This window comes from Salmo trutta, chromosome 33, assembly GCF_901001165.1.
Source record: "Salmo trutta chromosome 33, fSalTru1.1, whole genome shotgun sequence".
NCBI classification, from domain to species: domain Eukaryota; kingdom Metazoa; phylum Chordata; class Actinopteri; order Salmoniformes; family Salmonidae; genus Salmo; species Salmo trutta.
This window is the reverse complement of record NC_042989.1, coordinates 14,010,201-14,026,876: the sequence shown is the minus strand read 5'-3', so window position 1 is coordinate 14,026,876 and position 16,676 is coordinate 14,010,201. Positions and strand designations below refer to the sequence as shown.

General features: G+C 47.1%; 1 protein-coding gene across 6 annotated transcripts in view; it reads right to left on the bottom strand.

The window, feature by feature from the left end:
- LOC115172431 (homeobox protein Meis2) overlaps window positions 1-16,676 on the bottom strand; it is a 76,792-nt gene that overhangs the window by 38,163 nt on the left and 21,953 nt on the right. For 5 of the 6 annotated variants that reach the window (XM_029729865.1, XM_029729871.1, XM_029729866.1 and 2 more), the window contains one exon: window positions 1,441-1,586. In XM_029729865.1, the coding sequence (XP_029585725.1) occupies window positions 1,441-1,586 (146 nt within the window). The remainder of the gene's footprint in view (window positions 1-1,440; window positions 1,587-16,676) is intronic. The other variant, XM_029729870.1, reaches the window with a different exon arrangement.

The following is a 16,676-nucleotide window of genomic DNA, read 5'->3' as shown; positions in this document are numbered from 1 at the left end:
GTGATACATTTTGAGAGTGTTTTCCCGCTAATTGATTGCATTTTGGAATATTCGCGCTTATAGCCTACTGCTGTGTGCGCATTGCTGCGCTTATAATGTAAACAAATAACCTAATAGTTTATCAACATTTTAAGCTAAACGTTCTGATCTGTTGCATCAGCCTCACTGCTTTTAAAAAGAAAAATTGGGAGGCGAGCGGTTGTATTAATTTGGGATCTATCACATCCCACAACTGTCCCAGACTATGTTTGGAATATTTATTTCTCGCACAGAAGGACAAGACTAATAGAATAGGTAAACTTTTGAACTATGGGGGAAAGTAGATTCACATAGGCTAGTGCTTTTGCTGTTCGTTAGGCCAACTCATCTTATTGGCTGACGAAAAGTAATTGAGGACAGTTCTTCTAACATCTTCAATATGCACCTCGGAATTCGATAACAAGGACGTGCGCAGGTGCACGTCTGTCTTCACTTGTAGCCTACTTCGGAGCTAAGATAGGCGCGTGTGAGAAGAACCCGATCACATGACGGACATTGGCTAATAAGAATTGAGATATCTGAGAGAGCCATGTGAGTGAGAGGTGCTTCGGAACACACAGCCAGGAGAAGGGAATTATAATTATTATATACAGCCCAAGGGCACAGCGGCCAATGGCCGTAAAAAGCATGGATTTTTTTAGGGGGCATCACTGCGGAAATTCGAGACATTATCAAGTGCTTGTCAAATTGTGAATGAGAGACTGATGAAGTGTGTGCAGGCTGAGCAAGAAATAAAGCAGAGCTCATGCCTTTCATGCAACTTTTTTCAAATCATCATTAGAGTCACATCATGCAGCCTTACAATGTATTAAAAATCTAACATATAACCCAATGTTTGTATCACAACTAAAGTTGCATAAATAACTATAAATTAAGCATATAGGATTACATGTTTCTTTGAATAGCCGTATGTGTACTCCCTCAGAAATCGTTGGGAGAAAACATATCCTTTCTATTTTATTCAGCTATGTTCAATTGTATTCTTCATACTATAAAATAATATAAAATAATGCCATGGAATTTTAAGAAAATCTTGTCTGCTAAATGAACTGGTGTAGCCCACAGCCATATGGCATAGACAGATCAGAGTATGCTATTCTGTTCTTCTGAAATATACTACATTTTCTTTATATCATGTTTCTTTAGACTGGTCTAAAGGCTATTTTAAATAGATTTATTAGAATTTTTCAAACGTAGATGTTCCAAAGGTCTGCATCAGTGGCTTGTAGGCTATGTGTGGAAGCCAGGAGATGCTAAATGTGTTTATGTTAATTAACGGTCAATTACCGTGAGACCGACAGTTATTTGCTTGATAATCACTGGCTGACAGAATTTCATAACTGCCACAGCCCTAGTTCTGGCCCCAGTGTGCAAAGGCTGCTCCACTATGTGGGTACTCACCGTGAGATGCTGGAACAGCCACGCCCTCATGATGTTGGTGGCCACCTTGGGGAAGATGCCGCGCTTCTTCTGCCTCTTCTTCTCCTTGTCCGGATCATCATCATCCCCTGTGCCAGGAGACGCCACGCTGTTCTCTAAACCATCTCCTAGGCAGAAACAAGACAGGGTTAAATTGCAGCCTAGGACAGAAGATGGACCAATAGGAAGCCTTGGCATCCTTCACTAATGCCTGCATAGAAGTAGTGGGATTTAGGCACAGAGGGAGAGGGGTTTGCTGTAGACAGAGAACTAGAGGTAAGTTCTCACACCCAGAACAGTAGAGAGGAATGGATGGGGGTTAATGACTGTGTTTTGGTTGGAAGCAGAAACACTAGGCTCCTGATTCCACTCCAGATTGTTCAATAGGAGGAGAAAAAGGGAGAGAGCGAGGGAAAGAAGGGAAAAAAATGACAAGGAGGCTTCAAGATTGGGGCTGCAGTACATTAAGTCAATTAAATCCACAGGCTTGACATAATGTCATGCTTTTCTTCTGATCCAAAGGGTCTGGATGGACTGAGAAGGGAGTCTTATGAACACACACACACACGCAAACAAACCCACAGTTGAACATTCGGGGGCACCCAATTGAGTAAGTTGTGAATTAAAGTGGGGTGTGCATTGGGTTTGTTCATTGTTGCAGTTTGATGCACATAATGGACAAGAGTTGAACCTCCCCCTTCCTCCAGCAGAGGAAGGGGGAGGTTCATGGCAGGCCAGTAGCATGGCAGGCCAGTAGAAGGGCGGCTCTCTCTCCCTTTTTTTGTATTTAACTAGTCAAGTCAGTTAAGAACAAATTCTTATTTACACTGACGGCCTACCTTGGCCAAACCCTCCCTTAACCCGGACGACGCTGGGCCAATTGTGCGCCGCCCTATGGTAATACTGATCGCGGCCGGTTGGGATACAGCCCGGGATCGAACCAGGGTCTGTAGTGATGCCTCCAGCACTGAGATGCAGTGCCTTAGACCGCTGCGCCTCTCGGGAGCCCTCCCTGCTTTAATTTCCAATAGTGTTTGATTTCGGGAGGAAAACAAGTGCATATCAAGGCAGTCTTTCTCCTTTAAACCAAAATTTCCATCTTTGTGCCCTCGCCTTTTCTGTCTCCTCTTCTCTGGCCATTAATTGTGCATTAGCAAAAATGATTTACTTTTAACAGTCATAGTTATTTTTTCTTGCCCTCGGGCACAAATGCCTTGAAAGCCTTCCTTGAGGGCATCTAAATTATGTATCTGAAAAACTCCTTCACTAAGGCTGAGAAGGACCCCGGCATTCTCAAAATTCAGACTAGCTTGTCCTCCTGTTTTTAGGGAGGCATCAATCAGGGGCACCTATACAAGCCCTAATTTTGCATAAATATTTGAACTAATAACACTAAAAAGAGAGGAAAGAAAACGGATCCGACTGGCGGCATAGTCAAATGCAAAATAGATGAAGAATACAAGGACATGCAGCATAAAGGTCTGTCTCCCCCTCCTCCTCTCTCTCTACTAATTTTCCCTGTCTGTCTGTCTGTCTGTCTGTCTGTCTGTCTGTCTGTCTGTCTGTCTGTCTGTCTGTCTGTCTGTCTGTCTGTCTGTCTGTCTGTCTGTCTGTCTGTCTGTCTGCCTGCCTGCCTGTCTGTGTCTGTCTGTCTGTCTGTCTGTCTGTCTGCCCGTCTGTATGTCTGTGTGCTGTGTTTTCCTTCCACATTATTAGTGTGGGAGCCACACGAAAGAGGGAAACTCCTTCCCTGCGTGGCGATAAAGACGTGGCCGGGCCTTCTGAAGGACATATGGGTATAGGGGACGCGTCCGGCCTGGGAGCGTTGTCACTGTAGAATGGACATTCATTAGCATCAAATTCCATAAATCCCACGCTAAGTACGAATCCTTGTTCAGGAAAGACTAAACCAATATACTGGGACCTAGCTGTATCCCCAGCGTGACTGTGTGTGGCTTCCTGAGAAAAGTGACCCAGACTTCAGGGACTAGTCTAACTCCTCCAGTGTTGCTTTCCACTTCAATAACAAAACCAGCAACCAGAGTGGACCCTACAGTCCTCTACACTTCACAATGCTGCCTTTTGGGTTAAATAATGTTACACTTGAAGTTGTTTTTGTATTTCTAGTTTTTGTGTTTTTTTCAGAGCTCGTTTCCAAGTTAATCTCCTGCTGGGAGTCATCCGGCTCATCCTATAGAGTCACAGTGGCCAAAAGGCTGGCAGATTCATTTTATTGACGTTTCCATTTTCACTGCAATGCGATAGCCTCCCCCTGGCTGGGGCGACCCATGCGTATTTACAGACTGACCTGTCACTTCATTACCCTGCCTGCTCACTCCCTCCTGCCCCGGCCAGCAAGGGTGAAATCAGACTCCCAGGCTTTCAAATCCTCTCTCTCTCTTTCACATGCGCATACATACGGTACGTATGCCTAATGCACACAATCATGGGTTCTTACACATGAGCTGCTCTTTATGACATACATAGAAAAACATGTAAATATATAGTACATCTGCACAATGTGTACACAGACAACGCACACAGTAACCAGAGAGAATGTGAAGGCTGGCCCAAAGAGGTGGAAATAATCGAAGAAATTATGATTCTGGATGAGAGGAGTGAGGAAGCAGAGAGAAAGAAAGAAAGAAAGAAAGAAAGAAGAAGAGAAGGCCCAACTTACACAACCTCATTACATCTAAAGGAGAGCTGGTGATTTACATCCTCCCCCACTTCTTTCTTATGAGCCAGAGAAGGAGTGCTGCAGGGCAAATTGTCCCAAACGCTAATGGCTTCTGACTGTTCCCTGGCAACTCTGGCATTTTAACCTGTGTGGATGTGCACTCTGCAACAAAAAAAATGTGGAGAAAAAAAATCAGCTGCCCGTGTGACACAGATGGGGGATGGCTATTAGGAGGCGGGCAGAGGGCCTGGGGGAGGGGAGGTGCTGGAGTGTAGCCCCAGGCACTTTTGGAAAAGCAGCACCCTTGGAGACGGGAAAAGACATCCCCTCTCTCTCTCTCTCTCTCTCCTCTCCATTTCCCCTCTCTCTCTCTCTCTCTCTCTCTCTCTCTCTCCTCTCTATTTCCCCTCTCTCTCTCTCTCTCTCTCTCTCCCTCTCTCTCTCATGACTTAAAGTGCTAACAATGGAAGTATGTGCACAGCTAGAGAGAGAGAGAGAAGGCTGCAAGGAATGTCCGGATGCGATGAAGAGCGAGCGCACGCGAGTAAACAAACCAAACACAGAAACAACCGTGCAGGCTTAGAGAACATTACGGTCAGATCAAGTCTCTCATCAGCAATGGGCGGGTGTTAAAAATGCATTCAGATATCTCTCAGGGCTGAGGTCATTAACGAGCTGGGAAAGGACTGTAAATATAAATATATTACTACCACCACACATATTTACTATTATGTATTGATTTGTGTCTTACATTTTCTCACTCTTTATGCGATGCGCACTGCAGAGAACACTGGAAAAAGAATAATCATTGAATTATCACAGTGAATTATTGTTTATGTGTCAATTATTATGGGATGGGTTGCCAACCGGCGATTTGACACGAAAATACAATTTCATTCATTCATTCATTCATTTCATTAATTGTTAGTATGAATAAGAAAATCTAATTCAGGGTCTGGGTCTCCGATAGCAGGTGTACACAGTATAATGGGTGTCGTACACTACACTATGTCCTGCAATCTGCTGAAGGCTACAATGACACCATAGAACAGTCTTCATGGCTAGAGGGCATTAAGCACTTCAGGGAGGCACTAGGGGCCAGGACTGAGAACACTATGAAACCACTAGTTACACAGGTTGTGGCCCTATCAATACTACAAGAATGTCCTACCCTACCATTCCAGTCCACCCACACTATACATGACTGAGTAATAACTCAGAAACCACATTCAAAACCACACATTGTGGGCTTCTAAAATAGCGCACACTTATTTGTCCTCAGCGCAACGCTATTATTTATACTCATGCAGATTGCTCCTGATAATGGCTAGATTGGCAGCGTGTATGCTTTGAGAGCCTGACCAGAGGATTTATGCTGCTGGGCTCCGGTGTTTGTTTCAGGGTAATGGAGCATGAGTGTGGAGGCAGTGGCTTACGGAGGCTGTGGTTAAAGTGACTAATTACAACGGACCCCTCCGCCCCCCCTGCAGAGCAACGCTACTCAGGCATGCTCACCCCGACTCGGCCACACCGGGGAGGGAGAGAAGGAGAGGGCGAAGTGGGTGTGGGGGACTTATGGTAGAGACAGGGGCTTCCTTGGTTAACAGGCTGGGCCGGGATGGGCAGCTTTTTTGGGGGTGCCCCAGGGCACAGTGCTCGGGCCATTGGAAATAGAGGGACACAAGGGGAACAACAGGGGCCCTCTATGCCTCCTTTACCTTGGGTCTCTACAATGCCTGGACCTCTAGCCCCTCCCCACACCCCCTCCACCCTCACAGGCTGGGCCAGAGAGAAAGGAGAGAATAGAAGGCGGGATTTAATGCCTTCCTTTCCCCTTCTTTTTCTCCTCAACTTTTCAGCCGGCATAAGCGACGTTTAGCACATTCAGTCCCCCAAATGGCTGCGAATAAGGGAAGCGGTGGGGGCTCCTCTTTTGTCCAGCCTTTCCCCCTTTTATTTACTCAGGATTTACGCAGGGCCCTCTACGGCACTGGGACCACATGTTCCTGACGCACACACGCACGTGCACACGTGGGCACACACACACACAGACAGACACACACACAAGCAGCGCCTCCGTTCACACTCCAGCAGGCAGGGGTATAGCTGGCCCTCTGTCGCTCTGTGCCTGCCCATGGGATTACAGGTTCTCTAGTCCCAACTGCATGCTAGCAATATGCTAACGCCTCAGATTAAAAAAAACTACTCCAAAATTCTAGCAATATGCCAAATCCCTTAAGCAAAACGTTTTTTGTTTTGACGCTTCTATCCTCCTGCTCCTATGTAAAATGTTTTTTATATATCCTTAAAAAGCCCTATACATCCCTCTCACTCAGAACCATACTATAGATGAGGTGTCTTACTTGGAATTGTTTTAGTTTGTTGGCCAGCGATGTTTCAGGGTGATTATTCCCTGATCTCTGCTTAAACAAGCACTGGACCATAAAACAACAACTTAGTAAACACCAAGCACGGTGACAAATTGGGAGCGCCATTCCAGGAGTCATTAACAGCTTTAAAACCTGTCGCAGCAATTACACTCTCCCTCCTCTCCCTACCGCCCTCCTCCCTTTTGAACGCCAAAGTCAGGTGCCGCCTCCCTGCCTTTGACCATTTTACCACCGGTGAACACCAGGCCAGAGGAACCAATGTTTTCCCCCAACGTGTAGCCTGTATACACACCTAGAGGAATAAAGCTAGAGTTTAAGGCGGATACATCTGGTCTGTGATCTGACAGTTATGACTGACTGAGTGGGTCCTTGTGCATGAGGAGTAATGTGCAGTTGTCTCTGCAGAAAAACACATAATGAAGTGTTCCCTTAAATGAAGTGGAATACGAGCTTTAATTAGATGTCTTTTTCCTGAATGTGGGAAGACAGGCTGGCAGGCTGGAAAACAGGCAGGAGAGCAGGCGAGGCAAGGCTGTTGGGTTGCTCAACTCCTGCACCTTCGCCTCCCTCTCCGCTCTCCTGGCCCCCAACCCTGCCATCAGGCAGATACCTCTCGGTCATTCCAGGAATGCTGCAGGTAACTATCGCCTCTCCACAGATACTGGGCCTCTCTCTCTCTCACTCTCTTTTTAATTCTCCTCTCACAGGGCCAGCTCTTACTCTGGCCCACAGTGCACATCTCTCTGTACTTCGAAGGCGGGGAAAGGGATGGAGTGGAGGAGGTAAGGTTGGGGCAGGGGAAGAGGAGGGAGGGGCAGGGAGGGAGAGGGGGTAAAGAGGGAGTTGGGGGGACAGAGGCCAAACTTTTTAGAGCCAGTGAGGCTCATTTACTTTTTACTCAAAATAGGGGCTAAAAGAGGGGCTACAGCTTCTCTCCTGGTGCAACAAAGGAGAGTTCACTCTACTTCCTAGTGCCGTTGGGGCCTCTGGTTCCAGGCAATAATCATCTGCCAATATGCCTGATGTTTGGGAGAACCGGGCTATGCATATTATCAAAGGCTCTGGGCTGGGGTTAATTACCAGTGTAATGAAGTGTTGTTACAGGTAGCAGCTTCTCTCATTACATCATAAATAGGGCCTTTGAGAGGCTAACAATGGCTCTTGCTCCTGGCCCTCTCTCTGATTGCGACTCTGATTTTTCCAGCAGCCCTGACCAAGATCTCTGCCTCTACTATTCATTAGTTGGTTAATCACTTGGTGCTGATGATTTTAGGAGTCAACAAACCTTGCATTTGTGCCGAGCAAGTCTTTAGGGCCACTTCATCAACAAGTACAGCTGTGTGTAAACGTTTCCTGCAGGATGATCAAGGACACCTATTTGTTTATGTACCTTAAGGGGGAATGTTTTACAGAAACCTAGCTGGATTCCTCCGGTGTGATAAAAGGTGATTATCTGCACAAAGATATCACTGAATCTATATAAAGAGTACTCATATAACATCCTGTAGTCTCAGCCTGTGACTACAACTTGGGCCTGGGAGGAGTGACGCTACTCTCTCATGGAGGTTTCTATAGTTCCTGTCATCCAGTCGGGGTGGGAAAGGAACATCCTTTGGAGTGAAAAAAAAAACGATCAAAAGAAAGGAGATGGAATAAAGATGTGTAGAAGAAGGAGGCAGGCTGTTGCAGATGTCAGGATCCAATTTGCATGAATGGCAAAGGGCACGGGGAGCGGCCCTCCAAACCACCCGCCCCACCGCTGCTCTACTCTTTTTTTGGGGGGGGGGACTAAAAGGGTGTCTTGATGCCCATGACTGCCCCTAGATCGCTCCAGAGACAGGGATCAGTGCCTAATGAAGGGCCTTGGGTCTAGACCAAAGATTTCACACTCGCTGCCTCCCTGACAACTCCACCCTTTTCTGTTCCCCCTCAACTTCTCTCTGTCTGCACTGTACACTGCGCGGCTCGCACAACAACGTTGTGAATACGCTTCTCTTCCCTCCTCAGCTTTTCCCAAATCAGATTGCTGTAATTGCTCCCAGAGGTTATCTAGGTGCATCCCTTGACTTTTAAAGATCAGATCTTTAGAAGCCTTGCTGCCTTACCAGTCGTTCCCCTCCCCTTCCCAGCTCTGCTCTGTCCTCCTCTTCTTCCCAAAGCTGATCTTGGCACGGCGGCGCTATTCTCTCCCTGGTTGGTTAAAATGACATATGTCCTCTCTGCCCCTGTTCAGCTTTGATATCTTTATTACTGTAGCAGAAAACTAAATAACAGGCCATGGTGCCTCAGCCTCTGAGCTAGGGACTTCATCTCTTCCAAGGGTAGGTCTTGCCCCACCAAGGATGGGTGGCTGGGTGCCCCCCGGAAGCAAAACTGGGTCATGTTCAATTAATTGGAGAGGATGAAAATTAGCAAAGCAAACTGGATCCATTTTCGCCCCCAAAATAGGGGGTGTTGCTGCTCCTTTCAGCTCTGAATAAGACTGTGAACTGAGAGAATAGAGCAAGGAAATATAAAGAAAATAAAGAAAGGGAGAGAGAGAGTGGAGAGAGAGAGAGAGAATCAGCTCATCACGTGGATGTATTGTTTGGCTAGCTACGGGCTATATGGCTTTATTAATCCCTAGTAGAACCATATCAAAGTCTTCTCCAAAAAAACAGCAGGAAAGAAATTCAGTGGAATGAGGGGTTCCCTATTTTGTCAGAGTGCCGTTTGTGATACAGCACCGCAGATCACTCACCGTGTTAGAGGCAGCAAGAGGATGATGATAGCAACATGGCTAGTGATTCTCTACCCCCAATTACACCTCAGAATCAAACAAGCAAATGCAGCTAGTTTGTGTTGGGAGTGCAGGACACCTTATTACTGGCTTGCATGGCCTGCCACACCCCACGGACAATGGCATCAAAGTGCTGGGCTTACAGAGGTTGGTGGTGGTGGGGTAAAGAGTGGGGTATGGGTGCGAAAATGAGTTAAAAGATTTATAAATCAACAAGTCAACCATCAGATTGTAGCCTCTACTCTGCAGCCCTCTCATCAGCCGACTGCCATAACGCTTTTTTTCTTCACAAATGTCCTGGAGGCATGGAACAAAGCGAGCAGAACTGATTACTGTGCCGCTGCCCTGCTCTGCCAGTCTAAACTCTGTTTGGCTTCCTAATGAGCTCACTAAAAACCCAATTCATCACCCATAACCCCTTCTCAACCCGCCAAAAAATCCCCCCTTTATGGGAGAGGCAGGGGCAGCCGTTTACAGGGCCGAGATACTGGGTGGAGGGGTGATGGGATAGCGGGGAGTTTACAACCCTGGCGTGGGTACCCTGACGCCAAGGGTGTTCCCTCTTCGCCCCCCAAAGCGCACAGAACCCAAACACGCCCCCCTTAAAACCCAACAGCAGGGGTGTCCCAGGCAGCCGGGGTACAGGAATGTCCGGCCCGATGGCTCCAACAGCAGCAGGAATGGTCCTTTCCCGCCTGCTTTCACGCCGGAGATTTCCACTTTAATAACCCCATCTCCCATCCCTGGGAAGACAGGAATTTGGTGGGAATGTGGCTTGGAGGGGAGAGGGGTGGAGTGGAAGGGGTGGGGGGGAGAGATAGAGCTTGGCATAGGATGGATGGAGGATGGGCGAACGGGATATAGTGGGAGAGGAAGGGTAGCTAGCAAGCTAGCTAGGTGGATGACAAACAGCTGAAGAGGAAGGTGATTGTGAATTCCTACCCAGTTGGACAGGGGTGGAGGGATAGGAAGAGTGGAGTTGGGGGATTGGAGGAGGGAGGATTGAGGGGAAACTCCAACTCCCACAGTTCCTCATTACATGGAGTCGGAATGATCCTCCTGGCACCTGAGCTGTAACCAAGAGATTACTGAATTGATGAATCCTCGCTTTAAAATGCAGCTGTTTTATTCTGCTTTAGTAATTAATTCTTTTTCCAATAGCGTATTGATTAAGCGTAGCCCCTGATAAAGTTCAAACTGAGAGGAATCCCCCCCTGGGCCTCAGCTTGTCCTGCTCAGGAGAGTCAATGAAAACTTCCTCCGGTTCTTCCCTCCTCCACCTGACTCTCCTTCCCTCAATCTGTCTCTCTCTCTCTCTCTCTCTCTCTCCCCCTCTCTCTCTCCCCCTCTCTCTCTCTCTCTCTCTCTCTCTCTCTCTCTCTCACTTTCGGCAGTACAGTTTGCCCTCATAAATTAGTCAGGCCTGTGAGGAGCTCTGTTAGATGATCGCTGCTTTTGTCTCCCCTCTTGCTGACTCTCTTCTGTACAGGGCCTTTTGTATGCTACTAACACACACACACACACACACTGTACCAACACATACACACAGATGAGCATACCATAAGCACCGGTATATTATGTCTCCACCACTACACACAAGCTTAATATGCATACACATTGATGCACACACACTCACCAGGTAGTTGTGTGGTACATTCCCTCATGCTTTTTGCACTGTATCACTCGTATTCCCTCTCTTACATGGCATAACAGTACACGGAAGAAGAGCATGTCTTTCAGAAAGATACTCTTCCATTATTTTCATCCTCCGATTTTCCATACAGCTGTGAGTGAGTGAGTAGTGAGTGGGTAGTCAGTGAGTAATGAGTGGGTAGTGAGTGGGTAGTGAGTGAGTAGTGAATGGGTAGTGAGTGGGTAGTGAGTGAGTAGTGAGTGGGTAGTGAGTGAGTAGTGTGTGGGTAGTGAGTGAGTAGTGAGTGGGTAGTGAGTGGGTAGTGAGTGGGTAGTGAGTGAGTAATGAGTGGGTAGTGAGTGGGTAGTGAGTGAGTAGTGAGTGAGTAGTGAGTGGGTAGTGAGTGAGTAATGAGTGGGTAGTGAGTGAGTAGTGAGTGGGTAGTGAGTGAGTAGTGAGTGGGTAGTGAGTGAGTAGTGAGTGGGTAGTGAGTGGGTAGTGAGTGAGTAATGAGTGGGTAGTGAGTGAGTAGTGAGTGGGTAGTGAGTGAGTAGTGAGTGGGTAGTGAGTGAGTAGTGAGTGGGTAGTGAGTGAGTAGTGAGTGGGTAGTGAGTGAGTAGTGAGTGGGTAGTGAGTGAGTAGTGATTGAGTAGTGAGTGGGTAGTGAGTGAGTGAGTAGTGAGTGGGTAGTGAGTGAGTAGTGAGTGGGTAGTGAGTGGGTAGTGAGTGAGTAATGAGTGGGTAGTGAGTGAGTGGGTAGTGAGTGAGTAATGAGTGGGTAGTGAGTGAGTAGTGAGTGGGTAGTGAGTGAGTAGTGAGTGGGTAGTGAGTGAGTAATGAGTGGGTAGTGAGTGAGTAGTGAGTGGGTAGTGAGTGGGTAGTGAGTGAGTAGTGAGTGGGTAGTGAGTGAGTAGTGAGTGGGTAGTGAGTGAGTAGTGAGTGGTTAGTGAGTGGGTAGTGAGTGAGTAATGAGTGGGTAGTGAGTGAGTAGTGAGTGGGTAGTGAGTGGGTAGTGAGTGAGTAGTGAGTGGGTAGTGAGTGAGTAGTGAGTGGTTAGTGAGTGGCTGATCAACAGAACTACAATACAGGATTTTGTGCTCAGGAGAGCCAACTAGCAGAGAAATCAGATTCTGCTGTTTAACTTGTCTTGTCAGGACCCCTCTCCTTCTCAGGACGCCTCACTCCTTTACAAGTCAACAACCAGCGCCTGGTGTCCTTCATTGGGCCACACAACACATTCATTATCATTTAAGGAGAAGAGGGTGGTATACGAGGACATAGTTCTATAGAGGTGAGGAGTTGTACAGGCCTTGGAGTTTCCATGGAACAAAGCCCAAGAGGACGACCGATGTCCTCACAATGTTCACACTAGCAGTAGCGTAGCCAAAATAACCTGATCCTATATACTGTACCTGCCTTGTGGGAACCTTAACAAAGAGTCCTCATTGAGACCCACATCAGTGTACCCAGAATGCTCTGTGTCCCCATTCAGACAGCATAGTGCTTAGGCAAAATGTGAAATAGTGGAGGGATTAATGAACAGAGAGAGAAAATATAATTGGATGATGTATGCAGTGCTTAATGCATTTGCAGAGACTATTTCCCTTCCTTAATGAGAGTGGTAAGAGGTTCTGACGGTCCTTCTATTGACTGTCCCTGATCCTGAAGGTAAATTCAGCAGGTCATTTCATTATAACCCAGTCCTGCCACTAATTTAGATTCTGTTGTTGCTGGTGCTCCGACACATTTTTTACAGGACATTATAATACAGCATTTCCCATTGCCAACAAAACAACATAACCTCCCAGAAAAGCCAGCTATCGCCAGGATGAGCCTTACTCCTCTTTGAGCTTGTAATCGCGACGCCCTGCAAGTTAATATGCATCCTTAAAGTTCCAGCTCTGTGGAGAACCCCCCCCAAAAAACTATTCTCCTCTGATGCTATTAATTAACTGTGCTCCATGCCTCTCAGCTTTTTGAAGGCTGGATGCCGTCTCCCTTTGTTTCTACTCTTCTGTTTTGCAGGGCTTCATTATTGACTTTTCAATTTTCCACTCGCATCCACCCCCTCCGCCAGTGGTAGCAACACTGTGTGTTTCTGTAGCAGGAGCAGCCGCGGTGCAGTACCTGCCCGACAGTACCCCCAAGCCCACTCACTGAGACACCGGCTGGGGAGCCCTTGGAGCAGGGGCAGCCCACAGCTCATCACCATCCCAGCGCTCACACCCCAGGAGGCCAAAATCAAAGAGAAAGGCCCTTAAAATGTAACCATGGGTAATGAGGGTGCTCCCCTCCTGAAACAATAAGCATATACAGCACTTGAGAGAGAGAAAGGAAGGGAGAGAGAAAGAGAGAGAGTAGGAGTGTGGGAGGGAGGAAGAAAGAGAGAAAACTGGAGATATAGGAAGAGCTCGGGCCAAGCTGGATAAGGTTGAATTAGGATTGAACTTCCAAATGCTGAGAGATGTGAGAAAGAGAAGTGAAGAAGAAGGTGAATGTGGGACACAGAAAAAGAGAGAAGGAGAAAAAGGGCAAAAGCCCCCAGCCAGTGGTGATGGTAGCCGGGGCCACGCATCCATCCAAGCACGTATCTGTGGTGGTGAAAACAACAAGGAGGTCTGAGGGCCGCATGCCTCAGGAGCCAAACGGAGCCAAGGAGAGCACGACTAATTTCTTCCCAACAATGGACCCTGGATGGGCGCCCACACAATGGCAGGTGCTTTGAATAGCAGCAGGACCCTTGCAGCAGAGGGCTTCTCTCCTCTCTCTCTCTCCCTCTCTCTCTCTCTTTCTGTCTTTGTACCAAGGGCCTCGATGCTGGTTGGCTTGCGTAACCTTTCATTTTCAACTGGGCTTCCTTTTGACTTATAAAGGATGAAAACGATCTCATGGGGGGCCAGAGGAGGAACAGGCAGCGAGGCCTGTGGGGCAGAATCCAGACCAAGTCCTACGCTCTGCTCTCTCTCTTTCTCTCCTCCTTGGCACATGCCTGGGCCCCTTCAGTCTTATTTTCATCTCTCTATCTCTGTTCTTTTTTTTTTGTTGCACTTCTCGTTTGTTTTTGTGTGTTGGTATGTTTTTAATAGTTGTGGAGTTTGTTCTCCAGTGGTGCTGGATGGGCTGTTCTTCGGGCCATTTAGGGGTAAAGGCAGGGGTAGTTCAACCCCACCTTAAGAGCATTCTTTCCGGGGTCATAAGGTCAGGCTTCACAGATGTCTAGTGCAGACAGTTGTCTAAGGACTGCATCCCAGGGAGTAAGCATTCGTTCCAAACAATGCAGCTTTTCCTCCTCACTTAGGAAATATTTGAAATGTGATTTTCTTCTCACAATTTGTATTCTTTCTTTTTTTGTAATAAAGTGTTTTATTTCCATGGTGGGCGTTTTTGTTTTTAGAAAATGTAAAGAAAGGACTGGCTATCGCAAGATAGCAATGTTTTCTTCTTTCTTTCATTCTTATAAACCCTCCCTTCTTCCTTAGCTTCCTCCAATTGTTCTAATGGGGCCTTAGTCATCGTTGCCTGATGGCAGACGGAAAGATGCTTTAAAAAAACGTTTTGTTTTTTTCTCAAAAACATCGTTGCCAGTGGAGAAAGACAAAAACATGCAAATACTACACAGCAACTGTCATAGTGCACGCACACGCACACACACACACACAAACCCTTGACTAGGCAGGGCAGAATACTAACAAAAAGCAACCATAAAATAGGAGAAAGACAATATTTGAAGTAGAGCATCGCTGGGTAGCCTCAATCACAACAAAATGGCAGAGAGAAGTAAATTCCCAAACCAAACGGCTTTCATTAAAGCAAAATCAAGCTTCTGCATTTCAAGGGGGTCGGGCAAGACACTGGAAAGAAGGAAAAATATGGCAGCATTTAACATGCATGTTCCGCCTCAGAACAGGGAAAACTGGGTAATTGGAACAGCACTTAAAAATACAGGCGCAGACCTCCCTCTCCTTTTATAGCTTGTTTCTTTTTTTATCTCTCTCTTTTGATATGATATTTTTCCTCACCCCCTTCCAAACATCTCCCCTGTATTCTGAAATTGATAACCTTCTAAATGAATTATGGTAAATGCATAATGAACGTTTTCTCACCCTGAGCCCTGAAGCCAGCCAAGACGGTTGCATCTTGCTTGGCATGTTGATTTGTTTTGTTGCGCATTTAGCCCTTCTCTTCCTTAAGAGTGCTGCTTGCTCACTGCTTGGGGCATGTAAATAAGACATTATCCTTGCTGACTAATACTCCTAATACCTCCTTGGGGTAATAAAACATTATTCGACGCCGGCTTCCAATAAACAGAGCTATTGGCACTAAAGCACTGTCAGATCTCTCTCTCAGTCTGCCCCCTGTCCCTTAAAATAGAGGAACAAAAGTGATCAAGTGTGGTAAAGACACACTGACTATGTGTAGTAAGTAGACTACCATGGGGACTTCCATTCTACCCTAAAACAAGCACCCTTTTGCTAGAAGACTCATTAAAGCATGTAGCAGAGTGGGAATCAGACTAGAAAATGAGCTTATCTCCTATAATGCCCTCCAAAGATTTGCATAAACGTAAAAGATGTGTGCGTGTAAAATCGGGAGAAGAACTCAGATTGTAACCAAATCATCTCTTTATCGTCCTCCCACTCTCTTGGCAGCAGGCTGCGTAGTTACAGCTACTACCTGTAGGGTATAGCTGCTCTAGTCAGCTCTAAATACTCAGGGTACACCCACCCTTACACTAGACTAGACCACAGCACACAGCTAGCGTGCTATAGCGAACATGCTAGCTAGCAATACACTTACCCTCAACTATGCTTTTTTTTTGAGTGGGACTCTAGCTCTGAGGTGGGGTTAGGAGATGGGGGTGGGGGGGGATTAGAGAGCCAAGGGAGACAGAAGAAAGGAGAAAGTAAAAGAGAGCAAGGCCCATTGGTCAAACACAAAGAAGGGAACGAGGGAGGAGACCCTGGGAGTCAGGGTTAAATCCCAAATAAGCACACCTTAAACAGGGCTGGCTGAGCAGCTACGCAGGGCACCGGAGTCCCCCCGCAGGTTTGCCTTTGACAGACGTGGCCTCCCTAACCTCTCTCTCAGCTAGAATGGGGACCGGGGTCAGGCCAGACATAGCCTGGTGCTGCCTATGGCACCTGCCTGTCTCTGGGACTCTCTCTCTTTCCACCTCACTCACATATAAACACACACACAGAGACACAGAGAGAGACACAGAGAGAGACACAGAGAGAGACACAGAGAGAGACACAGAGAGAGACACAGAGAGAGACACAGAGAGAGACACAGAGAGAGACACAGAGAGAGACACAGAGAGAGACACAGAGAGAGACACAGAGAGAGAGACAGAGAGAGAGAGAGAGAGAGAGAGAGAGAGCACCAGGCTATGTGTAGAAAGCCAATCTGGTGGAGACTAGAGCAATTGGATTATTATCACCTCTTAAGGGTGACTTCTTGGATGACCCCCTCAGGGGCGAACTGCCTGCTAAAACAAGACTGGGAAAACAGTATCCCTTTAAAGAGGTCGAGCAGCATTGTCATCCTTGTAAAAATACAGCAGCAGCGAGTAAGCGGAGGCATTAATGGACACGGCAGTGCCCTTGGGGGGGCGTGATCTCAAATCCCTTTTAGCCATATTACATCAGGCCCCGCCGCGGTGTTCCACATCGCCACGGTGACGGGAGTAATCAGCTAGGGGACCAGCAGTGTAAGCTCTCTGTGTTATTTCTCCTG